This window comes from Zonotrichia leucophrys, chromosome 15 (genome assembly GCF_028769735.1).
Source record: "Zonotrichia leucophrys gambelii isolate GWCS_2022_RI chromosome 15, RI_Zleu_2.0, whole genome shotgun sequence".
NCBI classification, from domain to species: domain Eukaryota; kingdom Metazoa; phylum Chordata; class Aves; order Passeriformes; family Passerellidae; genus Zonotrichia; species Zonotrichia leucophrys.
This window is the reverse complement of record NC_088185.1, coordinates 7,377,291-7,398,922: the sequence shown is the minus strand read 5'-3', so window position 1 is coordinate 7,398,922 and position 21,632 is coordinate 7,377,291. Positions and strand designations below refer to the sequence as shown.

At 38.9% G+C, this 21,632-nt stretch overlaps 1 protein-coding gene across 4 annotated transcripts in view; it reads right to left on the bottom strand.

Moving 5' to 3' along the window:
- TXNRD2 (thioredoxin reductase 2) overlaps window positions 1-21,632 on the bottom strand; it is a 44,737-nt gene that overhangs the window by 1,845 nt on the left and 21,260 nt on the right. Inside the window, exons 13-20 of one of the 4 annotated variants that reach the window (XR_010442195.1) lie at window positions 19,137-19,232; window positions 18,843-18,935; window positions 18,036-18,107; window positions 16,190-16,287; window positions 10,679-13,980; window positions 10,106-10,151; window positions 7,209-7,429; window positions 2,117-2,689 (exon numbers count right to left, since the gene is read on the bottom strand). Coding sequence is in view for 1 of the 4 variants with exons in the window: in XM_064727205.1 (XP_064583275.1) it covers window positions 13,857-13,980; window positions 16,190-16,287; window positions 18,036-18,107; window positions 18,843-18,935; window positions 19,137-19,232 (483 nt within the window). In the remaining 3 variants the exon portion in view is untranslated. Of the gene's footprint in view, window positions 1-1,036; window positions 2,690-7,208; window positions 7,430-10,105; window positions 10,152-10,498; window positions 13,981-16,189; window positions 16,288-18,035; window positions 18,108-18,842; window positions 18,936-19,136; window positions 19,233-21,632 lie in introns of those variants that run through there. The other 3 variants (XR_010442194.1, XR_010442196.1, XM_064727205.1) reach the window with 3 other exon arrangements.

The following is a 21,632-nucleotide window of genomic DNA, read 5'->3' as shown; positions in this document are numbered from 1 at the left end:
GAAAGAGGGGGAGTGGAGTGGACTGACAGTGCATTGTTTGTGGGTATTGCTGAGAACAAGATGAACCCACTGAACAAATTATAACTTTATATTGAAACTGTGAGGACTTTGGATCAAGGGCTACAAAGAAGGCTAAACTCCCTGATCCAGGCAGCTCTCCTCAGACCACTGCTGTATTTTCTCTGTGGGCTGCAGCAACAAGCCTGAACAATTCAACCAGTTTCCACCCCAGCCTGGCTGTTCAGGCTCTAGTTTGTAGGTGTTTGTATCTCCCTCCATTGTGTCAGCTGGCTGGTGCTACTTTTCAGAAGGATGCCAGATGGCTGGTACTTTAGCCAACCTGATTTCCAGATAATTGGTTTTTGTAGATACCTCTTAATTAAAATAAAAAATATATGTAAAGGACAAGTTTATCATCTGCTAACACATGCCACGGCTGTCTCTCAGTCAATCAGCATGCAGCAGACAGAGCTGCAGACTTCTCTTCTACACTACCAGTATCCAGAAGGAAAAAAATCAGAAAATCAGTCCATCTGCAAAAGTGATCAGACCCCTGTGCTTCCCGGCATCAATTCCCATTTACAGGATCCAGTGCCCTCTGCTGAGGAGAGCCAAACTAAGCATTAACGTGTCCCAGGCCCACAAAGGGACTGTTCAGGTACAGCACTGTGGGGCAGAACAGTTAGAAGTTCACCTCCATGCCCAGCCCTTGTCCCATCTGCCATCAGTGCTTCAGGCCACTGTAAAACCACCCAGGGAAAGAACTGGGAACTTGCAAAGGCCACAGAGCTGTGACAAGAGGGACACGTCCCTTTCTGCAAGGGGAAATCCATGTGGACATATGGTAGTTGTGAAAGGAGCTGGACTAGCAACCTTGGCAGGCTGGAGCTGAACAGAAATGTTGCTGCTCTGCCTTGATCTTTATTTACAATAAACTGCAGGGCTCCAGCTCAGTGTTTTATCTGGGAGCAGCCGCCGGCGCTCCCGCGCCCGTGTTCCGTCTCATTGCTGCACTGACATATTTACACCAGGCCGGGGCCCGGGCAGCTGTGAATAAGGGGCCATATATCAAGAGAGGAAAAAGGGATGCAAAGATGAATTTTATGGAATATTTTCCATTTTTCTTTGACTTGGTTGTGCATTTTGCTACGGCCCATTGGGCGCTCACTCAGCACTTGGACACTTTGCTCCGTGCAGTCTCGCCTCTATTTCTAATTGTGTCTACATGCCAAGCCTAGCCCAGTACCTGAGGCAGCCTGCAGGGAAATGGAGACTGAAAAAAGAAGAAGGTCGGTAGGAGGAAAATTTCCTGCCCTTCAATGGCATATGCCATGGGAAAGAAAATCATATTGTAAAATCTCTTGTAAGTTCACCAGTCTTTTCCGAGTCCTGCAGGACACCTCTTACATTTGAGTGCCAAAGTGAGAGGAAGTACTTCCACTAATTTGTGAGAGAAAATAATCAAGTCTCTTTTGCAGTTTCAAGAGATTTTATCACCTTTGATTTCTTCTCTGGGCAATGAAAAGGGTTAATTCCTCACAGTGTTGACCTAATCCTTTCCTTTTTCCCAGTGGCTGACTAATAAGTTAGATGTGTTGACTCTGTTTATAAAGACAAGCTTTGGACATAATATTAATGATATTGTGTGTGCAATAACATTAGAAAACAAACACAGAGGCACCTGGGGAGTCTGAAGGCATCTTCTGGCCTTTCTGGGCTGACAGCACAGAGTGGCCCTCCAACATTTCCATGTGGAAAAACACTATCTTGCACACGAGAGTTTACTTTGAGTGACCCTCTTGCCTTTCAAACAATGAGAAGTCAGGACTGTTACAAAGCTGACAACTTGTTTTATAAGAACAGGCCATTGCTCAACCAGCTGAAGAGAAGGGAAAACAAGGGATTCCAGAGAAACAATGGGAAATGAAAACTGGACATTTGAATGGACAAATGGCTGGTGTCTTTACTCTGGCACTGACATCCTAACAAAGGGTATAAAAGTTATTTTCCTTATGTTTTTACAAGGCAGAGATGGGAAGAGAGCATTGTTTGTTTATTCATTTGCCTTAGAGCTCCACGAGCACAAAGAAGTCACTTGACAGTTGCCAGTACTTACCCAAGGCTCAGGTTCATCCCACTGGGAATTTTCTGCTCCCTTTACAGCCCATGTGAGATCCAAACCAGCACATGGAAGTGCTTAGTTCCCTCTATTCTCTATTTAGGAGGTTTAGGGGGGTGAGGCATAATTCCTGTTATGTCACATGGTACAGTCTGAAAGCCAGGTAGCCCTCACTGGTCACCTGGAGATACTGCTCAGCACAGGTGTGTACAAGGCCTCACCTCAGAGATTGCTCAGGCTTTGTGCATGCAGGTGTCCCATCCTGAGTGTCACAATGCAGGCAGAATAAACTACATGTCCCACTGCTCCTGAACCACAGAATTCTTCTGGTGCAGCTGTGTTTAAGTGGAGCTGAATCAAGGTAATCTCACCATTGGAATAAGAGCCATCAGTTCCCAGGAAGAGATCTGCTCCACTGAGTAAAATGTCTGTCAGCAATGGTGAAGAATCTTCTCAGATGGTTCTTTGGAACTCTCTTCTCTAAATGGTTTCATTACCTGCACTGGAGCAGCTGAAGTTGCACTGGGAAGGAGCACCTGAGGTCATCAAACTCAAGAGTTCAGCAGGAGCCTGGCAGGGATGAAAAGACAGTCACCACTTTAAACTAGGACATGGGGCTCATTTAGTGACTCACCCAAGATCACACAGATGGTGCTTATACCAAGAATTAGACCCACCAAGCTATCCAACACCTCTGGATTATTCATTGAGGATTAGAGTCCATTTAGGAGTCTGTTTTAATATAAAAATGTAGGATGTGGAGCTATGATGGAAAGGTAAATTAAATAGTGAGAAGTCTGCCACATCTCTGTTCAAAGCAGGCTAACATTTCATGTAAGGAATTACATGCTTCAGACAGTTGCAATCATCTTCTGCAGAAATAATTTAAGCTTACTTCATCTGTTGTATTCTGATTTAAATTTTTATTGGAAATATAAATACCTATGTCGGTCACCAAACCAAATAAAACAAACATATTGAGTAGGGTCTATTATAGACTAATATGGAAACAAATAATCTGCAAGTCTGGTTTTATTTATAAGCTTATTTGAGTTTTTACTCTAGGCTCATATTAATCGGGTTTGTGGTTTCCACATCTGTACTGCTGATGCCCAGTGCAGACTGCATGCCAAGTCAGACCTGGGCATCCTCCAAGCTCTAAATGGAAAACAGATGCCTCAACTGCAGCTACCTCAAGACAAGCAGGGCAAGTAACCTACCAAGTAACCACAGCGGGTGCAGCAGGCAAAGCAAAGCTCTGGGGAGCTCTCTGAGGTGCCTGCTTGCAAGTTTCTTGCTTCTGACTTGCTCCAGGGGCAGCCAGACTGCCGCCTGCATTGTATTTGCTCTCTCTGATGATCAAGAGATACCAATTCCCTTCACAGCCTCCCTTTTCCTCAAGCTGTAGCTAGGAATTCCCAGACTGGACCAGTTAGTTCACAGTGTCAGCTAGCAATACATATTCTAGAGGAAGATGGAAGAACTCCTGCAGATGATGGTAATGCAGGATGAATTCTTTCCAGAACCCTTGATTATTTTTAATATTTATAAAAAGCATTTTGAATGTTCACAAAAGCCATAAATATATATAAAAAATGCCCATGCCCCTTGTCAAGCCAAAATGGATCCAGCTGTTCTGTGGTGCTGGTCTCTGATTGCAGAGAATCCCTGTATTAATGAAAGATGTATAAAGGGAATCCCAAACTGGAAATATGATCTCTGCTCAAGGCTGTTCAACTATTAAAAGAATATTTCAGGGAAGTACATCAACACAAAGCTGATTCTCAACATGGCTGAGATCCAGTCCTGAGAACCCATCTCCATGAAGAGATATCTGTACTGCTTGCAGATATTTTTCAGAGCAAGTTGCTTCCAGACAAGCTTTGTTTTGTGCTGGTACATGGCCAGAGTTTTGTGCCAGTGTAGCTACATCATTACAAAGCCATTCCCTAAGGCCCAAGAGAACCTCAGTGCAGTAGCAATGCCAGACCTGCTTCTTCCCTAAGCCCAGGAGGGAAGCCAGTCTGAGAACTGGAGCAAAATCACATACATGACAGTAATAAGAGAAAAAAAAGCAGTGTCACTGGTGTAAACACTAAAAATTTGGCAGAAGCATTCAAATGTATACCTTGTGTACCCTCTGATGGCCATCCAGCAGCCTCTGCCACCTGTAGCAATTATCTCTTTCTACCATTTTCACCAAGGGATGCATTGCATCCTGTGCCATAAAATATGTTCTTTCAAGTAACTATAGCATCTGTGTGTTGTTCATACAGCAAAGCCTAGATTTGTTTTAGGAATTCAGAGCAGGAAAAGGGGGATATTGGGGAGGGGATAAAAAATTAACACAGCCTCAATGTCCTAGCCACGTGGAAGGGCATCTCTCTGTCATCCATCATCATCCTCCCCAGAGAAATGCTTTGCCCCCAACAGGGCTGCTCCACTGGCTCCCAGGCAGAGGCAATTCTTAGGAAACTGAGATGGCAGAAGCACAGAGTCTGATAGCAGAGAGGCAGATCTGTCATCAGCACAGAAGGCTGATTCCTTGTGGCAGTGGCTGGATAAAAGAAGATGCAATTAACAATTAGCTTTGGTAAGAAGAGACAAAACCCTTAAAACACAGTTTCTGCTGCAGCAAATCAAGTCACAGACTCAGGAATTAATGGCTCAAAGTCTTGGTTCTTGCTTTCCTAGATACACTAGAAGATGAAAGAGAGAGTGAATTTCCCCTGCCACTTCATTCTGGCTGGCTAAGAATTGGGGCTTAGCCATGGAAAAGGGCCAACCTTGCAAGAGTTACAGGAAATGAGAATAGCTTTGCAGCATTTCCAAGCAAATTCAGCACACCTTCGGATTTGTATTTTCAGCAAAAAACTCAGGCTTCTCACCCCAGAAAACAAAACTGAGGCTTTTCAGTAGATGATGCATTATTCATTTCCAGCAGAGACTAGATTGACATGATTCAGATTGCCTGGAGATGTGCAAGGAATATAATCAACTTGCATATGCATAAAAGGAGTGTTTCTGGTGCAAAGTCAGGTATCTTCCTCTCTCTAAGGCATCTTGTGTGTGGATTAATTCAGACTCTCAAATGACATTAAAGAACCTTGTTCTATTATTGCACAGTCCACAGGTGCATGAGACCAAATCCAGCAGAGCCTACATGCCTAGCTCAACATCCTGTACTGCACTGGCAGCCATTCTCTGCTCCCTCCTTCCCAATCACTTTGCTTCTTTGTGCCCTACAATAATTTCCCTTCTAGTCTCTCTTTTTCTCTCCTTTGTCCATAGCACACTACAAATTATTTGTGGTCACAATGATTAACTTCACAACTCACAACTAATTTGACCCTTTGCTTGAAAAGGGGACAATTCCTTGTTGATCCAGACAACTTATCATCCCATGAGCACAATAAAAAGGCAGAGCTGGTTATCAGCTGGGAGATGCCCATGAGTATTTTTACAGGCAGAGTGTTGGGAGGTCCCTTATCGAGTGGGGTGAGAGCTGGCATGTACTGCAGGCATGCAGGGGGAGGCAGATTGCTTTCAGCCTGCAAGGCCACACAGTATGGGAAGTGGTGGCTTGAAAGAGGAGTGGAAGAATGACAGATGGTTTGTGCCTGTGCGTTTCTTTACAGGACACCGGGTTCCCACCATGGGAACAGCGTGGACAGTAAAGGCAGTGACTGGATGTGAGGAGTGACAAAGCAAGTCAGCCACGGATGGCCCGTGGGAGGCCAGAGGAAATGCACCATTAGTCAAAGTTGGAGGAAAAATAAAATGCGATGACAACTGGGCCATTCATGTGCTTCCCCTTCAAGGACTGACCAGACCCTTCACAACTCAAAAGACTCAAGTATCAGCTTCTTTTTCTCTTCAGCCAGGCTAATGTGCACTGGCAGGGTCTGAGGAACTCCCTTGTCACTTACATTAATTCTTATCTTGTTGTTCTTGGCTACACTTCACTGAAGTACAGTGAGGGAGAGTGCTTCAATCAATAATGCAGATCCAAGGGGGCACCCCCTCTGCTGCTCCTAGGGATCAACACAATGGCTTAAAGCAAATGTTCACCCAACTTGTGAACTTGGGAAATATCAGGACTCCCAGAATTAGACATAAGACAATGAAGTGGCCTCACAAGGATGTTTAAGCCCACACATGAACAATGTTATCACTCCAGAGTAGCTTTTTGCATTTTGAGAATTTGCTACTCAATGCGAAAACTGCAACACCTCAGTGTTCTCTCTCAGCAACCTCAGTGACAAAAAAGGCAGCCTTGCATTTCACAAGCAAATTTCATCAGATGTCCCACTTTGCCACTGTCATGGGAACCCTGAGGCACTGCTGTGAATACTGATTCTGATTCACTGCTGTGAATATTGAATCTGATGCATTTTGGCATTAAGGAAAGATGATGCCCTTCAGAAGGTCCAGCTGTAAACACTCACAAATTTCTCATTCTTCAAGGGGAACAATACCACAGCTATGGACAGGACTTTAGAATTGCCTCCTCTGGTGCTTTGGCCTTTCCAGATTTGGAAAATACAAGGGAGTTAAAGGAAGATGCAAGCAGAAAATTCCAAAATGCTCTCTTATGAATACATTGGATTCTTACCCCATCAAAAGGGACTTCACTTATTAACACTTAAATAGGGCTACAAGTGGCTTAGTAAAAGAGAATGAGCCTCTTGCAAAAAGGTGGAACAAGAAAAATTCAAGGGTAACAAATAAATGCTTAATTAAGAAAGAGAACCAAAATCCTGACCTGAAACTCTTAGAAACTCTGGATATACATAGAATGAACAAGGACAGAAATGCAAGCAAACTCTGAAGTGTCAAGAGAACTCTTCTTATTCTCCTGTGTTTGAAATGTGTCTAAGAAATAAACTCAGTGAAAAGAGGTAAAAATCAAAAGTTGCTGCCATGATTTAATTAGATCTCAGTCTGGTGTAAATTAAATGAATTTTAAAAATATCCTTTGACAATCTAAGAGCCATTTCTTAAGTCTCCAAAGCAGCCTGTGTTCTTTAAATTACTTCCTGTCATATGGTTAATAATTTCTGCTTTCTACATTACAGGAGACATTCACCTGGGACAGCCAAACTGAACGGTGCTATCAGTGTGCACACCCTGCTGCCTGAATTGCTGTGCTTAACAACATCTTCCCAATTATCCAGGAGTGCACTGCCAGCAGGACATTACTTGACTCCATTTCTCTAAGGAAAATGATTGCATTTCCTGATGTTTTCAGCTGTGTTTGTACAACTTGCCTTCGTGTGAAGTTGAAAATTAATGCATTTCCTCTTGATCCTTTGAGAGAGAGAGAAAAAAAGGAAGATTACTAAGATTAAATAAAAATGCCAAAGCTCAATCCTTTGTCTCCATTGAACAAAGGTGTTTAAAGAAAGATTGCTGAGCTCAACCTCCTGCAAAAGGTAAAAGCTGCTTTCTAACCTGTTGCTCTGACACAGTGTGAACAGAATACTGGTTGGCTGCATTACAGTTCATTCACACATTAGAAAAAGATAAAAGTAAAACAAGCTTTTCATTTTAACTGTTTTGTTGGGAGTACACCATAGAAAAAAAAAATGCATTTGGGCCTTTTTTCACAGGGAGCCAACAAAGAAGGGAACATTTATTTATTTTCTCAATTTTTGTTTAAAGCCTAAAGCCTGACTTTTTTCACTGTTTTCTTTCCCTTGATATTTTATTATACTGGAGTTACATAATATTCTAAAGACAAGGACTGAAAAGGTATCTATAGCTTAGACTTGTTTGAGTTATGTTACCACCTAGGTAATTCCTTGGGAAAAAGAGTCTCCTTGTGAAAGATATAAGTAGAGGGATCCTGGTCCTTGGCTTTATGCTGAAACAAGGAATAACAAGCCAGATTCCCATATTGCTTTAAAGTAAATGAAAGGAGGACAGAAAAACCCCAACAGTCTTTCTGGTATTTGTATGATCTGGAAGAAAGCAGGGCAGGAGGTGCAGTAGGGGTACAGTTCATCTTTCATGGAGTATAAAGGCTTTCCTTAAATAAATGTATTAATATATTGGACATAGGCTATTACAAACTGCTGAGACTTCTACCTGGAAAAATTTTCACCCACCCCCTCCTTGGAGATGCTGGTTCTGACAGGCTGCAACTGCCAATATCTCTACCCAGCTAACAATGCACAGCACCTTGTTCAAACAAGACTGGTCTTCATTTCACACTCTCCCCCAGGGAATATCCATTTTTGTCTTCAGACTGTATCTTTATGACTGATGCAATCAGATTCTGGAAACCTGCCTTATTAGTTTATATTCCAGCTTCTTAAGGAATGATGTTAATTTTCCATTGTAGGACCAGAAGATTTTAGATGTGCTAGATCTTGTCTATAAGGAATAACAAAAAAAGTGGCACACACAGCACCGTGCTAAGAAATGGACTACAGTGAACAGCATTCCTTGCACAGAAATTCTAGGGGTTCCAAAAAAAGACACTCCTCAGTCCAACAGTCCCTGAAGCAAGATATTTTACAATTGCAATATGAATAAATAAATGTGCATTTTTTTTACTTATTCACCTGAGATATTCTCCCTAATTTCTTCATCAGAATTGTTTTCTTCCTAGATCTGTGGTTTACTAAGACTTTAAACTGTGATGGCCAAAGAGTTCCATTATATCCATTAAAGATTAGATGATTTTCTTTTGTTTCCCACAGCAAATAGGATCCCATTCATGTCCCAAACAGAATGTCAGTAGTTGGAATGATGTTTTCTTAAGGTGCATATAAGATTAAAGACTGAAATCAGATGCAGTGTTGCCAAAGCCTTTGTAATATGCATGTTTTTCATGGCAAGATGATTGACAAGAATTGCAGTAAGGTGCTGAAGGGGATATTTCACCTGGCCCATCAAAATTCAATGTAGAGGATTAGAACTAAGAAGAGCTGACAATATTGACTTTGAGTACCACAACGGAAACATAATTAGCTTTTTGACATGTAGTGGACAGAAATATTCCATTTTTAAAAAAATCAGTTAGAGTAATTACTGCATATCTGTTGCATGCTGCCCTGGGAAAAAGGAAAAAAAAAAGAAAGAAAAAAGGTCTGCTCTGCTGTTTCCTCTTTTCCCAGTAAAATCCAAGTTTGGCACTAGAATAAATGCATACAAACCCAGCCTTTCTGCTGGAAGAACATCAGGAAAACTTCATGCATTAAAGTAAAAACCTCTCTTAAAAGAGAGCACACAGATCTGAAAGAATGAAAAAGTCAATGAATTTTATACAAGTTTACGTATTGCAAAACAAACTGTCTGCACTGTGCTTATTAAAGGCATATTTCATTGCCTAATCATAGATGTCTATTGTACCTTTTATGTTTTGAATCATAATTGCAGCCTTTCCCCCAACTGTAATAATGAAAGACATTTTGGCATATGCTTATATTGATTCCCCTTTAACAAAGCACTTTAGACAAATACTTGCATCCCACTGAAATTAATGGCCAACCTTAGCTTTGAGTACACTGAAGTCACTGGCATTTAGACAAATGGCAATTTATATGGGCACAGAATTGCCTACTTTGTTGGACAGACAAAAGCCTCTGAAGAGAAGTCTTCAAACTCAAAAGTCATTAAAATACCCAACTGCTTTGGTTAGAAACACTATGGCATCCATGGCTTTTATGTTTTTATCAGAATAAATGTGCTAGCAAAAATATGTGTAGCTGTTGTACTGAGCTATCTTTTCTAACTCCTGGTCTAAACTGTAGAAACAATTTTCAGTAGATGTAACAAAATATACACGCAGAAATGGGAACAGGCAAAACTTAATTGTACACAAGACCCTGACAACAATCTATCATTAGGTATAATATAAATAATGCACTAAATTCTATTCCAATTTTATTTTGTCTGTATGCTCATCTGTTATTCTTTTTGCTTTGAGATTAAGTGGCATATGAAAATAAGCAAAAAATAATCAAAAATTATGCTTACCTTATTACATTTTTAGGAGTTACTAGTTATCCTTATTAGTTAGAACCTGCAATGAAATATTTTAGGAAATTAAAGTAGATTAAAAATGCAGAAATAGAAATGCCTTTACATAGAGTAAAATCAGTATTTGTTCTCAGCATCAAATTTAGGGCATATACTGAGGCAATACTATGCTGTTTCAGAAGCTCACCTGACTTATTGGGAACTTCTCATCAAAATCCGTGGATTTAAAGATATAAAAGAAAATTGAAATGAATTGAAAAACGTATCCCTTACTTTTCTGACAAAGTTTCTCAGAGTTCTAAATACATTTTGCTAGTCATTTCTCTATTAATTTTCTAATATTTTTCACCTAGCAGTATCCACGGCTACTAATTGGCTTTGTAGCATGGCATTTCTCCACTCTGTGTTCCAGTTTAAACCCCAAAGTGAGCAGCTCATGTAGAATATTGTAGCTCTGTAAAATGCTCTGACTGCACTCAGGGAGTTTACTCTGGACAAGACTTCAAAAAGCACGTCAGCATGCAGGGGCAATGAAAATACCTGTTAGACAATATTTGAAACCATACTTACCGAGGCTACAGTTTCTCTTAAATTTAAAATGAGGCCATCCAACCTGGAAAAATCTCAGTGGTTATTCAGTTTACACACAGACACAGAGGTATCAACATTTCCTTAATAAAAAGTCCGAGTCTGTCTATTTCTTTGTTTCCTTAATACATACTTCAACCAAGAGAGACAGCATTAAGATAAAAAAATCTATCTATTGTAAGCAGAAATCATGTGTACAAAATTAAGCAAGTGCAATAACACATTTACTAGAAAAAATATTCTTTATTTAATAATTAATTCATAACACAATAAATATTGGGATCACACATATGAGGGACCCAGCAAAGCTCAGACTTGTTTGCACCACGGTGTGGTTTGACAAACAAATCCTCATCAGCTGGCATCCTAAGAAGCCTGAACTAGATTTTTTTTTCACATGCAATCAGTAAGTTGCAATGTACATCAATTGTTTCAATTTACATTGGTCAGGCTTTTAAAAACAATTCTTAAGCACCATCCCTGGTGAATCCTTCAGGAAAAAAAGCACAATCACAATATTTGTCATTATTCTGTCTTGCCATTGATTCTGACATTATTATGTAGGTGGGTTTGTATGCTTTGTTTTATTTCAGGGGGCAACAGCATTTTCCACTAAATGAGGAACAGAACCAGGCTGCTGTTGAAGAGACAGGAACAATTTCATGCAGGCCACTCAGCAATTCTAAAACCAAGACAGTTCTGTTTCTTCTGAAAACCAAGACATGCCTTAGTTTCACACTCTATATGCACTGAAGACACATTTCCTTGAGATCTCTCTATTTGCTAAATAATTAATTTGAACTTTATGATGAATGAAATTAACTCATCTTTGCATTGATTTGTCTGTAGGGACAGACAACTCTGCTGGATGCATTTGTAGGGCAGAGAAGAGAAGCAGATTTGACATGGTTAAACACCAGTGCTTTCATTTCTGGGAAACAAAAGGAACTGGAAAGAAAAACTTGTATGCATAAAGGTTAGAGTTTTGTCAGAGGTGAGCTGCTTCTCACAGCAAAATTGCTATTAGGCTGTATCTCCGTATTTTGAAATATTAAGTAAAACATTTTAAGCAACCCTAATTTATTCTCAACTCCTTTTTTGTAAATGGTTGAGGAAAATTTAGCAAGGGTTTTGGCTGCACCATACTCATAAGGCCCTTTATTAAAGGAAACAGAAACTTCTGAATGTGCAGGTATGTACCTATTTATATAGAAATAAAGTTTTCATCATTTCTTCTAAAGGCAGCTGCAAAATTCAGGCATTTTTTCAACAACACTTCCAATCCAAACATTCTTGTCAACTACAAACTTATGGATGACTTCACAGATGAAAAATGGCATCAGCAGATCTGATACGGAATGCCACTTGGAGTCCAACTGTATCACTTCTTTCTATTTTATGGACAAGAAACATGGACCAAAAATAAAAAATCAGGAAAATTTGTAGAGAAAACATTTAGGACTTCTTTTGCTGTTGTTTTAGCAAAAGAATTGCTGTTGTAATTCTAAAAAAAAATTTTGAAAATTTAATATTCTCATATAAATGAGAGTGTGATAAATGCTGTTAAATCCTATTTTACAAGGAAGTTTTGATCCCTTTTGTCTAATAGTTTCAGACAGGTACAATTCTCATGGTAAAAATTATTTCACACTTGGTATAAACCAACCATATTTCTGTGTTGCTGCAGCAGTGAAATACCAATCACATTAAAACAGCAGATATAGATACATGATCATCAGACTATTCTTCAAAACTGCAACAAGTTTGGAATTAAAACAACAAATTCCACACATAAACTATGGATATAAATTAACTGCAAAAAGGATGTATTTTGTTTCACCTGAAGCTGGTCTCTTCCAGTGTTTGCTATTCTGCTGTAAAGGGTGCAAACTGTGACTGGGATGGAAATTCAGTGCAGACTGGTTTGTGTTTGCCTTTGGCAGGCTACCTCCTGAACAGGGCTCTGCACAAGCAGCTTCACTCTCAGATTTGTTCCTCTCCTACCACAGATGAGCCAGCACCTCCCCCTTCTGGAGAGCACAAAAATCAGCAGGAATCTGCAGCAGGGTAATGCTTTCTTACTCGGGCCAGTACACAACAAAAAACAAAAAAAGTTGCAGATGATTATTTTATATCTTTGCTCAGGGCAGGCCCATTTCTCTTCTGGATCACTGATTAATGTAGTTCCCTTCAGTAAAGTGTTTCATTAAAGCCAGACATAATCACTTCAGATATAGTTTCCTGCTCATCAGTAAGAAAGTCTTAAAAACAAACCAAGAAAACATTTCAGTGTCAGCCATATTTCTGCATTCTATAAACCAGAAAATGCTGCATAAGGTGGATTATTAGAGGGTTTTACTTTACTTGTCAGCTTAATATACACTTTTCAAGTAGTAATTTGTGAGCTGTGTCAATTTAGTTTGGACTGAGCTGAATTAAAAATTTCAGGAGTAGGCAGAGACGCCACCATAAAATTCAACTCTTTCTTTAGCACCTCTGAGATCATTCATTCTCAGTCCTCTCCAGAACACTGTGACCAGGCTGCTACTGATTAATCCATTGTGATTCTGCCAGCAGCAGTACAGCTTCAGGTGATTTTTCTATTAAATTCCATTACATATTGCATTTTAAAGGAAAAAACCCAAAGATGACTGCTTACCCTTTGTTGTGCACTCCAGGAACTTCTTTCCACTAGTGAATGCAGGGTCTCAGTGTTCAATATAGGATCAGTAATGAGCAATCCAAGCATGCAGCACAAAACATCCCTCCAAACTTTTATGGGATGCCCTCTCTGATTCCCAGCATCTGAGACTCTTCTGCTGGCCAACAAGGAAACCCAAATCACAACTGCTTCATTTGTAGATGGCCTCAGATGTCATGGGCTTTAGTTATATTTGCATATAAAATACTGTGATTATTCCCTAGCTCCCAAATAGAGGAACTTAAGGCTCTTAGAGATTTGTTGCAGCAGGACTACATTGGTTTTAGAACTGTGATGGTGCAAGGAAATTTTTTCAGCTGTGAGAAAAAGCTTTTTACAGGAGAAAACCAAAGATTCCTGTAACCTGAACCATTAAAGCTGTTCCAACTTCAAGTGCCCCTTTTCTTTACAAATATGTTTTGTGCTTTTTTTCCTTCTTTCCAGGGATGGTATTTAACCTCAGCAGCCTGTGACTGTTGCATCCAGGCCAGAACGCTTTGTAATTTGCAACTTGGTAACTTCTTCAGCACAGGTGGGGTGAATGCCAACTGTCTTCATCATCTGAGCATAGGTAGCACCACACCTACCAAAAATCAACAACAACAAATGACTCACAAAGTCAAATGCTATTCACCTGAAGCAGCTAAAAGGTCCTAAAATATCAAAATAATTCTGCTCTTGTCCATTTGATCAGGTAGAGGAGCTGCATTTGTTCTTCAAACAATGCTATTATTTCTCAGGCACTTACACAACACGTAGACGCCCAGCTTCCCAACTCTGAGGTAGGAAAGAATTGTCATAAGAGTTGAGACAGAGAGAATTAAGCAATTTATCCTAAGTCACAACTGAGCCTGTGGCAAAAACATATGACAAAACTGCAACCTTCAGCTTTTCTTGTACATACATGTGTGTTTCACTAACTCCAGATGGAAAAAAATGCACACATACACACAGAGGAAGAAAATCTTAATTAGAACTGTTGGAAAGAATCTGCTAAAGGAAATAATACCAGAATATTCTTCCATGAACTTAAAGTCTCTGATGCTTACACTGAACATATCAATATTATAAGTGAGGAAAAAAAAGTCTTTTATTTAAAAAAAAAACATAGCAAGCAAACAAAACCCACCAAAACCCCCTAGTGCTACAATCCCACTTGTTTAAATTCCCTTTCTTGTCCAGTAACATTCTTAAGACTTGATGACTTTCTTTTGAACTGCTATTCCTGGCAGGCTATGCTGTAAGAATAGCTGAAATGACCCTAAATTTAAGGATTGTTTCAAGTTCTCTATGGAATAATGTTATCTCCCTCCACAAAAGACAGGAAAGGAAGCTATAGATGCCTTCTGGTGTCTCCACTTACACCTAAAAAAGCACTGACAAGCAAAAGAGCTTTGCTGACTACAGATGTTACTGGAGTGCTGGGTGGGGAGGGAAGATGAAAAATCATCCTTCAGAGAAGCTGAAGAAGTATTTGACAAAGGAGAAGAGCAGCTTTTACAGTGAGGGTTCCACATTGAAAGCTCTGGATTTGTGAAATGCAATAGAAACCCATCCAGGAATCTGACCTGCTGAAAACCTCTTACTGTGGCTAAAGTTTTCATTTCCCTCAAGCAAGGCAGAAAAGCACTCCAGTTTCATGTGCTTCCTTTTCAATGGTTATTTTGGATAAAACTTCAAAACAATGACATCCTAAAAAATGTAGTTCTAGGATCTATACCACTGGCAATTAATGGACTACAAACACATGTTGAAAATGTGTACTGAGGGTACACTGCAATCAGTGATTTCCAAGATATTCCTCACATGATCCTTGTGGTCCTGCCTTCTTAATCCTTTCTGCTTTTCATTTATAATAGTCACTCACAACTGCAGGACTAAAACTGCAGTAAAATAGTGATCAAATTTAGGAAAATGAACTGACACCACAACTGGCAATGATTTATGATGTTCCAGACTATTTTCTTTGAAGAGGAAGTCAAAAATTATAATTTTTTAATGTAAATATAGGAATCTACATTTCTGAAGATGTGAATCAGCAATAAGAAAGGGAAAGAGAGGACTGAGAATCACTGCTTAACCATTTAACCAGAGAGGACTGAGCATCACTGCTTACTCCTTCAAATGGAGGACTTTATATTAATATTTGAGCAAAATCTTAAACAAGATCAGATCACAAAGGATGTTTTTTAATGCAATTATCAAATAGCTTCAAACAAAAGTATCTTCCCTCTCTCATCATCCCATAGAAATTTCTTTTTTACTATGCTGTATTTAGCTTATACCCCAGCAATATAAGAATTCATGCAAAACTTGCTGAACTTTTAAGAAGCCATGGCTGTGCAAATTTAAAGATGAGATTAGGAAAGAAAATGCTTGGCAGGTGTAAAGAAAGGCTTTTCTGAAAAGTACAAATGTATTTTTAAAGAAGTAACTTGGAAAACAGTATGGGGATTTCCTATCCTGTGCACATAATGCAGAAGAAGCTACACTGAAGAAACTAACATTAGTTAAGTTAATGCTTAATTCTGCTTTTTGCTTTAACTATATCAAATCAATGAATTATTTTCCTCAGTTGTTCCCTAACTATATCCAGTATTACAATAACTAAATCTAGTACATCTTAATGAAGAACTGCAGTATTTTTGTGAAAAATATGTGCAATACTCCATAAAAGTAACAAAAAGCATGCATTCTTTATAGTGTTGCCAAAACTAGGCAGCTATCTTTTATAATCTTACAATAACTTAAGAAGCAGGCTTTAGAAGCTAGAGACATTCTTTTGTACTTACTTGATTCCAAGAGCAAATCCTTGAATAACTTCGCCTGCATTTGGTCCAATGAAATGAAGGCCAAGTATTCGTTGCTCCCTCTCTCGTAAGCACACCATCTGAAAACAATACATCACAAACAGATCTTTCCTTAGAACACTTACAGATAAGGCATGAAGATGAATTCAATGAAACTGGAATGCCCCAAGATCCTAGTTCAGCTGTTTATTTCCAGTGTGCCAAAAACTTCTGCACTTGCTTAAGTCTTACTGACTTCAATAGCCCTTACTCTCATTGTCCTTAAGCATTTTCCTGAATTGAAGCTTTATTGGTGCATTTCTTTCAGACTTGAGGGAGCCACTGACAACAATAATTTCTGGTATTGAATACTTTGTTGCTTGCCATTTGAATGAAATCCTCAAAGTACTTTCTGGTGACCAGACCAGTGTTCTTTTCCACTGAGTGGCCACCTCAGCACTTCTCCAAGCCTGTGCAGTTGTTTTCATCAGTATTCTCACAGAAGATCACTACCATTATTAGATTTATTTTCACAGACGACCACTAACAGTTCCAGGATATTTTGTACCTTTGTGACTCAGTCAGTAAACACTTACAGCAGCATGTTTGGTGAGATACAATTACCACAAGGAGCACATAACCTAAAAAGGAGTTGAGCCTCAGAAGCAGCCAAACATGAAGGTTAATAAATATCTAGGAGAACCTGAGTCACTGCACACTTAATTTTTATTAGAGAACTTAATGAAAATGTTTTAGTTCCTGTAAGGACACCATCTTTATAATTATGAAGTCAGTCTCCCCCTGCATCCTCCCATCAGGCATTAAATTATCACTAATCTACTAAGTTCTGCTATTCAGTAAAAGCTTAAATTCTTTCATCAGGAATGCCAGGAACGGCAGCAATCATGATATGGGACTTTTAATATTAAGGCATTTTAAAGGAAAAAAATCTTGCAATATAGTTTGAAAGACTCAAGTTAAATGTTTCTATGTTTTGAGAGTTTAGTAAGGACTATATTAAATATCATCCAACAACTATTACGCTGTTACTACTTTACCCTTAAATATCAACTCTAACTGACATAATTCAAAGGGAATACATAAAATTGAATATCCTCACCTTTGTTACACTGGTACTTGGGACACTTAAGGCAAGCATTTACATAATTCAGAGATGAAAAAATACAGTCAGACAAACTGACTGCAATTAGTGACAATGGACATTCCTTACATAACAATATAATATTGTATAATTGATGAACATATTTATGCAAAAAAACCTGTTCCCTGATGATGAGGAGAAAAGGAAGAAAAAGGAAACTATGATATATTCTACCAACACTACACTTCATCTTAGCTAAGAGTCTCTACTGTAGGCAAGAGCATCAAAAACCTTTCCAACACTGAAGCAACTGGATTGCTGCAGAATTTTCAGGTCTGGCATTTTGGACTAAATCAGGAGCTTTTTTTCTTGAGTAGAAACTGAATAGTTACTGCAGGTTTGTAAGCCTTATGCTTAATTTCTGAAGGTATCATTGAAGGTATCATACTTTTGGCAAGAGGTATCAATATAAATATTTCATGTAACCAGTTAAGAACTTTGCTGGGAAAAGCAAAGATTGATCTGAATCTGAAATACTTTTTAGGACCTTAAAAGCAGTTGAAAGATGGTATTTACTAACAGAATGTCAGTTCTGAACAATGCCAATATCTGTAAAGAAATTTCAAGATGTTGGTACCAAGAAAATATCCATCTTGAGATGTTTTTTTGCCAAACAGTGCTATTTAAAGTTGGCTGTACCATATCCCACTTTAAGTTAAAAGCAAGTTAAAAGCCCATAAAACTCACTTTTATATAGCATTGAGTTGCATCTCTTTCAGCCACTGTGAACTCTAAAGGTTTATAATATGCATGGTATACCTGGTAGGAAAAACAATAACATTTTGTGTTAGAGAGTACTAATATGTCAAAACCTGGTATTTATTACTATAATAACTACTCTTGCTACGTATTTATACCTCTGTACAAATACTAATTTATAACCTGTTAGTCATTTTAAAGAAATATATGGAGAGCACAGTAAGAGCTTAATGCAAACCTTTCTCAGAGAATCATCAGATTAAAAACAAAACTTCCCAAATAATGCTACTCAGACTTATGCACCAAATTAAAGGAAAAAAACTAGCATTTTTAAGCTTCTCCCAAAGGTTCAATGCCTTGTTTACTGAAAAAAAAAGAAATCCAAAAATCTTTTCATATCTATAATATTGCACCCCTTAATAAAATCAAAACTGAAATATTTGCATTCTGAATAGTAAATTCTTATTTTTTCATTAATGATTTTCCCAAATAAGAGTAACACACCCTCTTGTCAAGGGTAACTTGTAGAAAGTAACATAACCATTATTTAATGACGCTGCACAATGTAACTTGCTAAAAATGGCAGCTACTTTAAAGCTGTCACACCCCATCAGTGATTTTAAACCCAACAGGCAACAGTTCCCATTGTGACCTGCTGCAACACTACTGAAGTTCTGAGCACTTCTGGAGGCACCAACTCCCTAACCAAAAATTTTACCTGATACAGCAGTAAAAATTCTGCCTTTCCACAGGGCAACTCTGATGCCAACTAAAAAATTAAAAATGTTTTCATACCTCAATATTGTCTGATCCGTGACGCTGCACAGCTGCTTCTTCTGACAGGCCAACACAACCATACTCCAAGGGAGTGAAGACTGTGGTAGGCACCTGCTTGGGAGGAAGCAGCAGCTGTTACTGCTGGGCCATTGCAGCAGCTGCCTGGCACCCCCTTGTGCACCACTGAGAGGGGCAGCTCGGGCACACAGCTCCCCTTTGGCTGCTGTCAGAGCTGCATTCCAGGGGACAAAATGCAATTCTTTAGGAGAAAAAAGCCCAAGGTTGTTCTTACTGCAAAAAGCCATAACTCACATTGTCATAGTCCATCAGCTCTGCAGACTGGCCGAAAAGGCGCTGAGCCAGCAGTTTTCCTGCAGCTATTGCTGTGGGTGTTAATTCAGGACGGCCCTGAGGAGAGAGCACAGAGCTTTGTTTGAACTTAAGGGAAAGCAGCATCCAAAGATTTCTCCTGGGACAATGGTCAGAGGAAAGCCAAATCTTTGGAATTCCAGTTTGGTAGCCAAGGCTCCAAAGAAAAAGCAATAATAATTTCTGTCCAAACATGCTTTAAAGTCTGAGTTTACTATCTGTCTTAATGGAGGGAAAATGTCACAAATATGTCAAATCCTTATATCTTATCATGGCATCTCTTGAAAAGCAGCACATATTCACATGCTGACTGTTCACTTCACCCCTTCTCTTCAAAGTAAGCCATGAGGGAATTTTTCAAAGTGTCTTTTTAAAGCAAGAAGAGCCTAGTTTAAAGCAACATTGCTTTTATAATATCAGACCTTTAAAAAAAATTGTCTGACCCATTTTTACAGAACACAGGCACAAAACCCAGCTGTTTGTATACACTATTACCAACTTCCTCAGTTGGTCCTGGACTGGAAAAGTGGAAAGCTGTTTTGCTAGCACTGTGACCTAAAGGGTGAGCTGGTCGTGGTCTCAGGCTCTGCTGTTACACAGGGGCTTGAAAGAGATTGCTATTGGCAAATGCAAACTTCCTGCAAGTGAGAAATGGAACGACAGCAGGATGTGACCAGGGCGTGCTCCACTTCAAGCCATGAGTCCTGGCTCCTTTTTATATCCAAACAGGGCTGTAGATGTGCCAGAACCCTAATTCTGAGTGCTGGCACAGCACTGCTGGAGCATCAGAACTGCAGAGCTGGTTTTAAGGAACTTGAAAGTTTTTGAAAATTGAATTAAGGTATTTGCAAGAAATATTTTCAAGCCCAAGAAGGAACAGTCCATATAGGTTAATAAGATTAAACAAAATTCATAGATCTAATTCAAAAACCCCATTGGTTAAGAGTTCATCCAAGACATATCATCAAAATGTTTGTCTGACATAAGAAAAGAGGTCACAAATTCAGAAGGAATGATGTGGAAACATAAGAAAGCCATAACTGAGAAGCACTTTTGTGGCATAACGTGAAATGCTTTATAAAATGTGTGAAGCTTTGATTTCCACACATCCTATTTAGATACAGCACTTGCCACACTCCTGCAAAGCCCCACTTGGAGGCAGTCATTCAATAAGCTCTCAAAATCAGTTCTCAGCAGAAAATAAAATAAGGATTCCCCATTACACACATTCAAAGTTTCTCATTTTTTGTCATTACCTAAAGTTTTTTAGCATTTACTGGAATCCATTCCTCTTTAGCAGCCTATCTTTTTTTGTATGTTGGTAGACAGAATCTGTACATGGCATTAGCTACCATTTTCTTCAGTACACATACTATATTAATTATCTGCATATTAACAGGCATGTAGGCTTTTATCTGTAGTAACAACCACTTAAATTGCAAAAACCAATCTGAAACATTACATCTAACCTGATAACAGAAATCACAATTCTAATTGTTAATGAAGGCTAATCTATTTTTCCCCCACAGCTCATTACAAATCACAGAGCTGCAAGTCTATCCCTTTTTCCTTCTAACATCCCTCAAGTCACAATTTTTCAAATCCAGCATTTTGACTTTCAAGTCTGTAAATGTACTTTACCAGATGAAATTTGTTTTTTCTTACACGCATTTGCCTGAAACATGTCTGCCAATCATTTCTGGAGCAGGAAATATATGTTGTTTTGGCATTCCAGAAATGAATAGAAGATTGGAACGAGAGATAAAATTGTGAAAGCACTGCCATGCATTCCATAAAACCCAACTAATTACTAAAACATCCATGCAGATAAAGCCCAATTCCTCATAAACAATGACTTAAAGACCTTCCTTGGTAAATATTTGAAATGAACATTCACTTTGCAGTCATGTGTAGAACTACTCTGCTGATAATTATGGATACGAATTGTTCATAAGAATCCTCCACTGCATTATACATTTAACTGAGATGGTCCTAAGAGAGTTTAAAAAGCTTTGAAGTAATGTGTATTTGTTCTAACACAACTCTTTTTGGTCTCATTTCTATTCAAAGCAACATACTGTACATTCCACTTTCTCTACACATCTTTGTTGTAACACCCTTTGAAATATGACAGATGTAGAGTGGCCTGACCATAAACCTCCTTCTGAGAAAATGTCTTTATAGTGTGTGCCATGCTTTTCAACAAGAACCCTACTGAAGGAAGGATTTTAACACAGAGAGTTTATATCAGCACTGAAAAAAAGAATTCACACTAAAATTCCAGCTTGATTTTCCTGATCCTGATTACAGGAAAATGCTGAAATGCAATTTCACCTGCCAGTTGAAAATAATATTTTGCCACAACTTGAATAATGTTTTTTGAGGGTACACAAACTGACTCACATCTGGAAGATTTTTTTCCCAATGAAATCTTGGGTA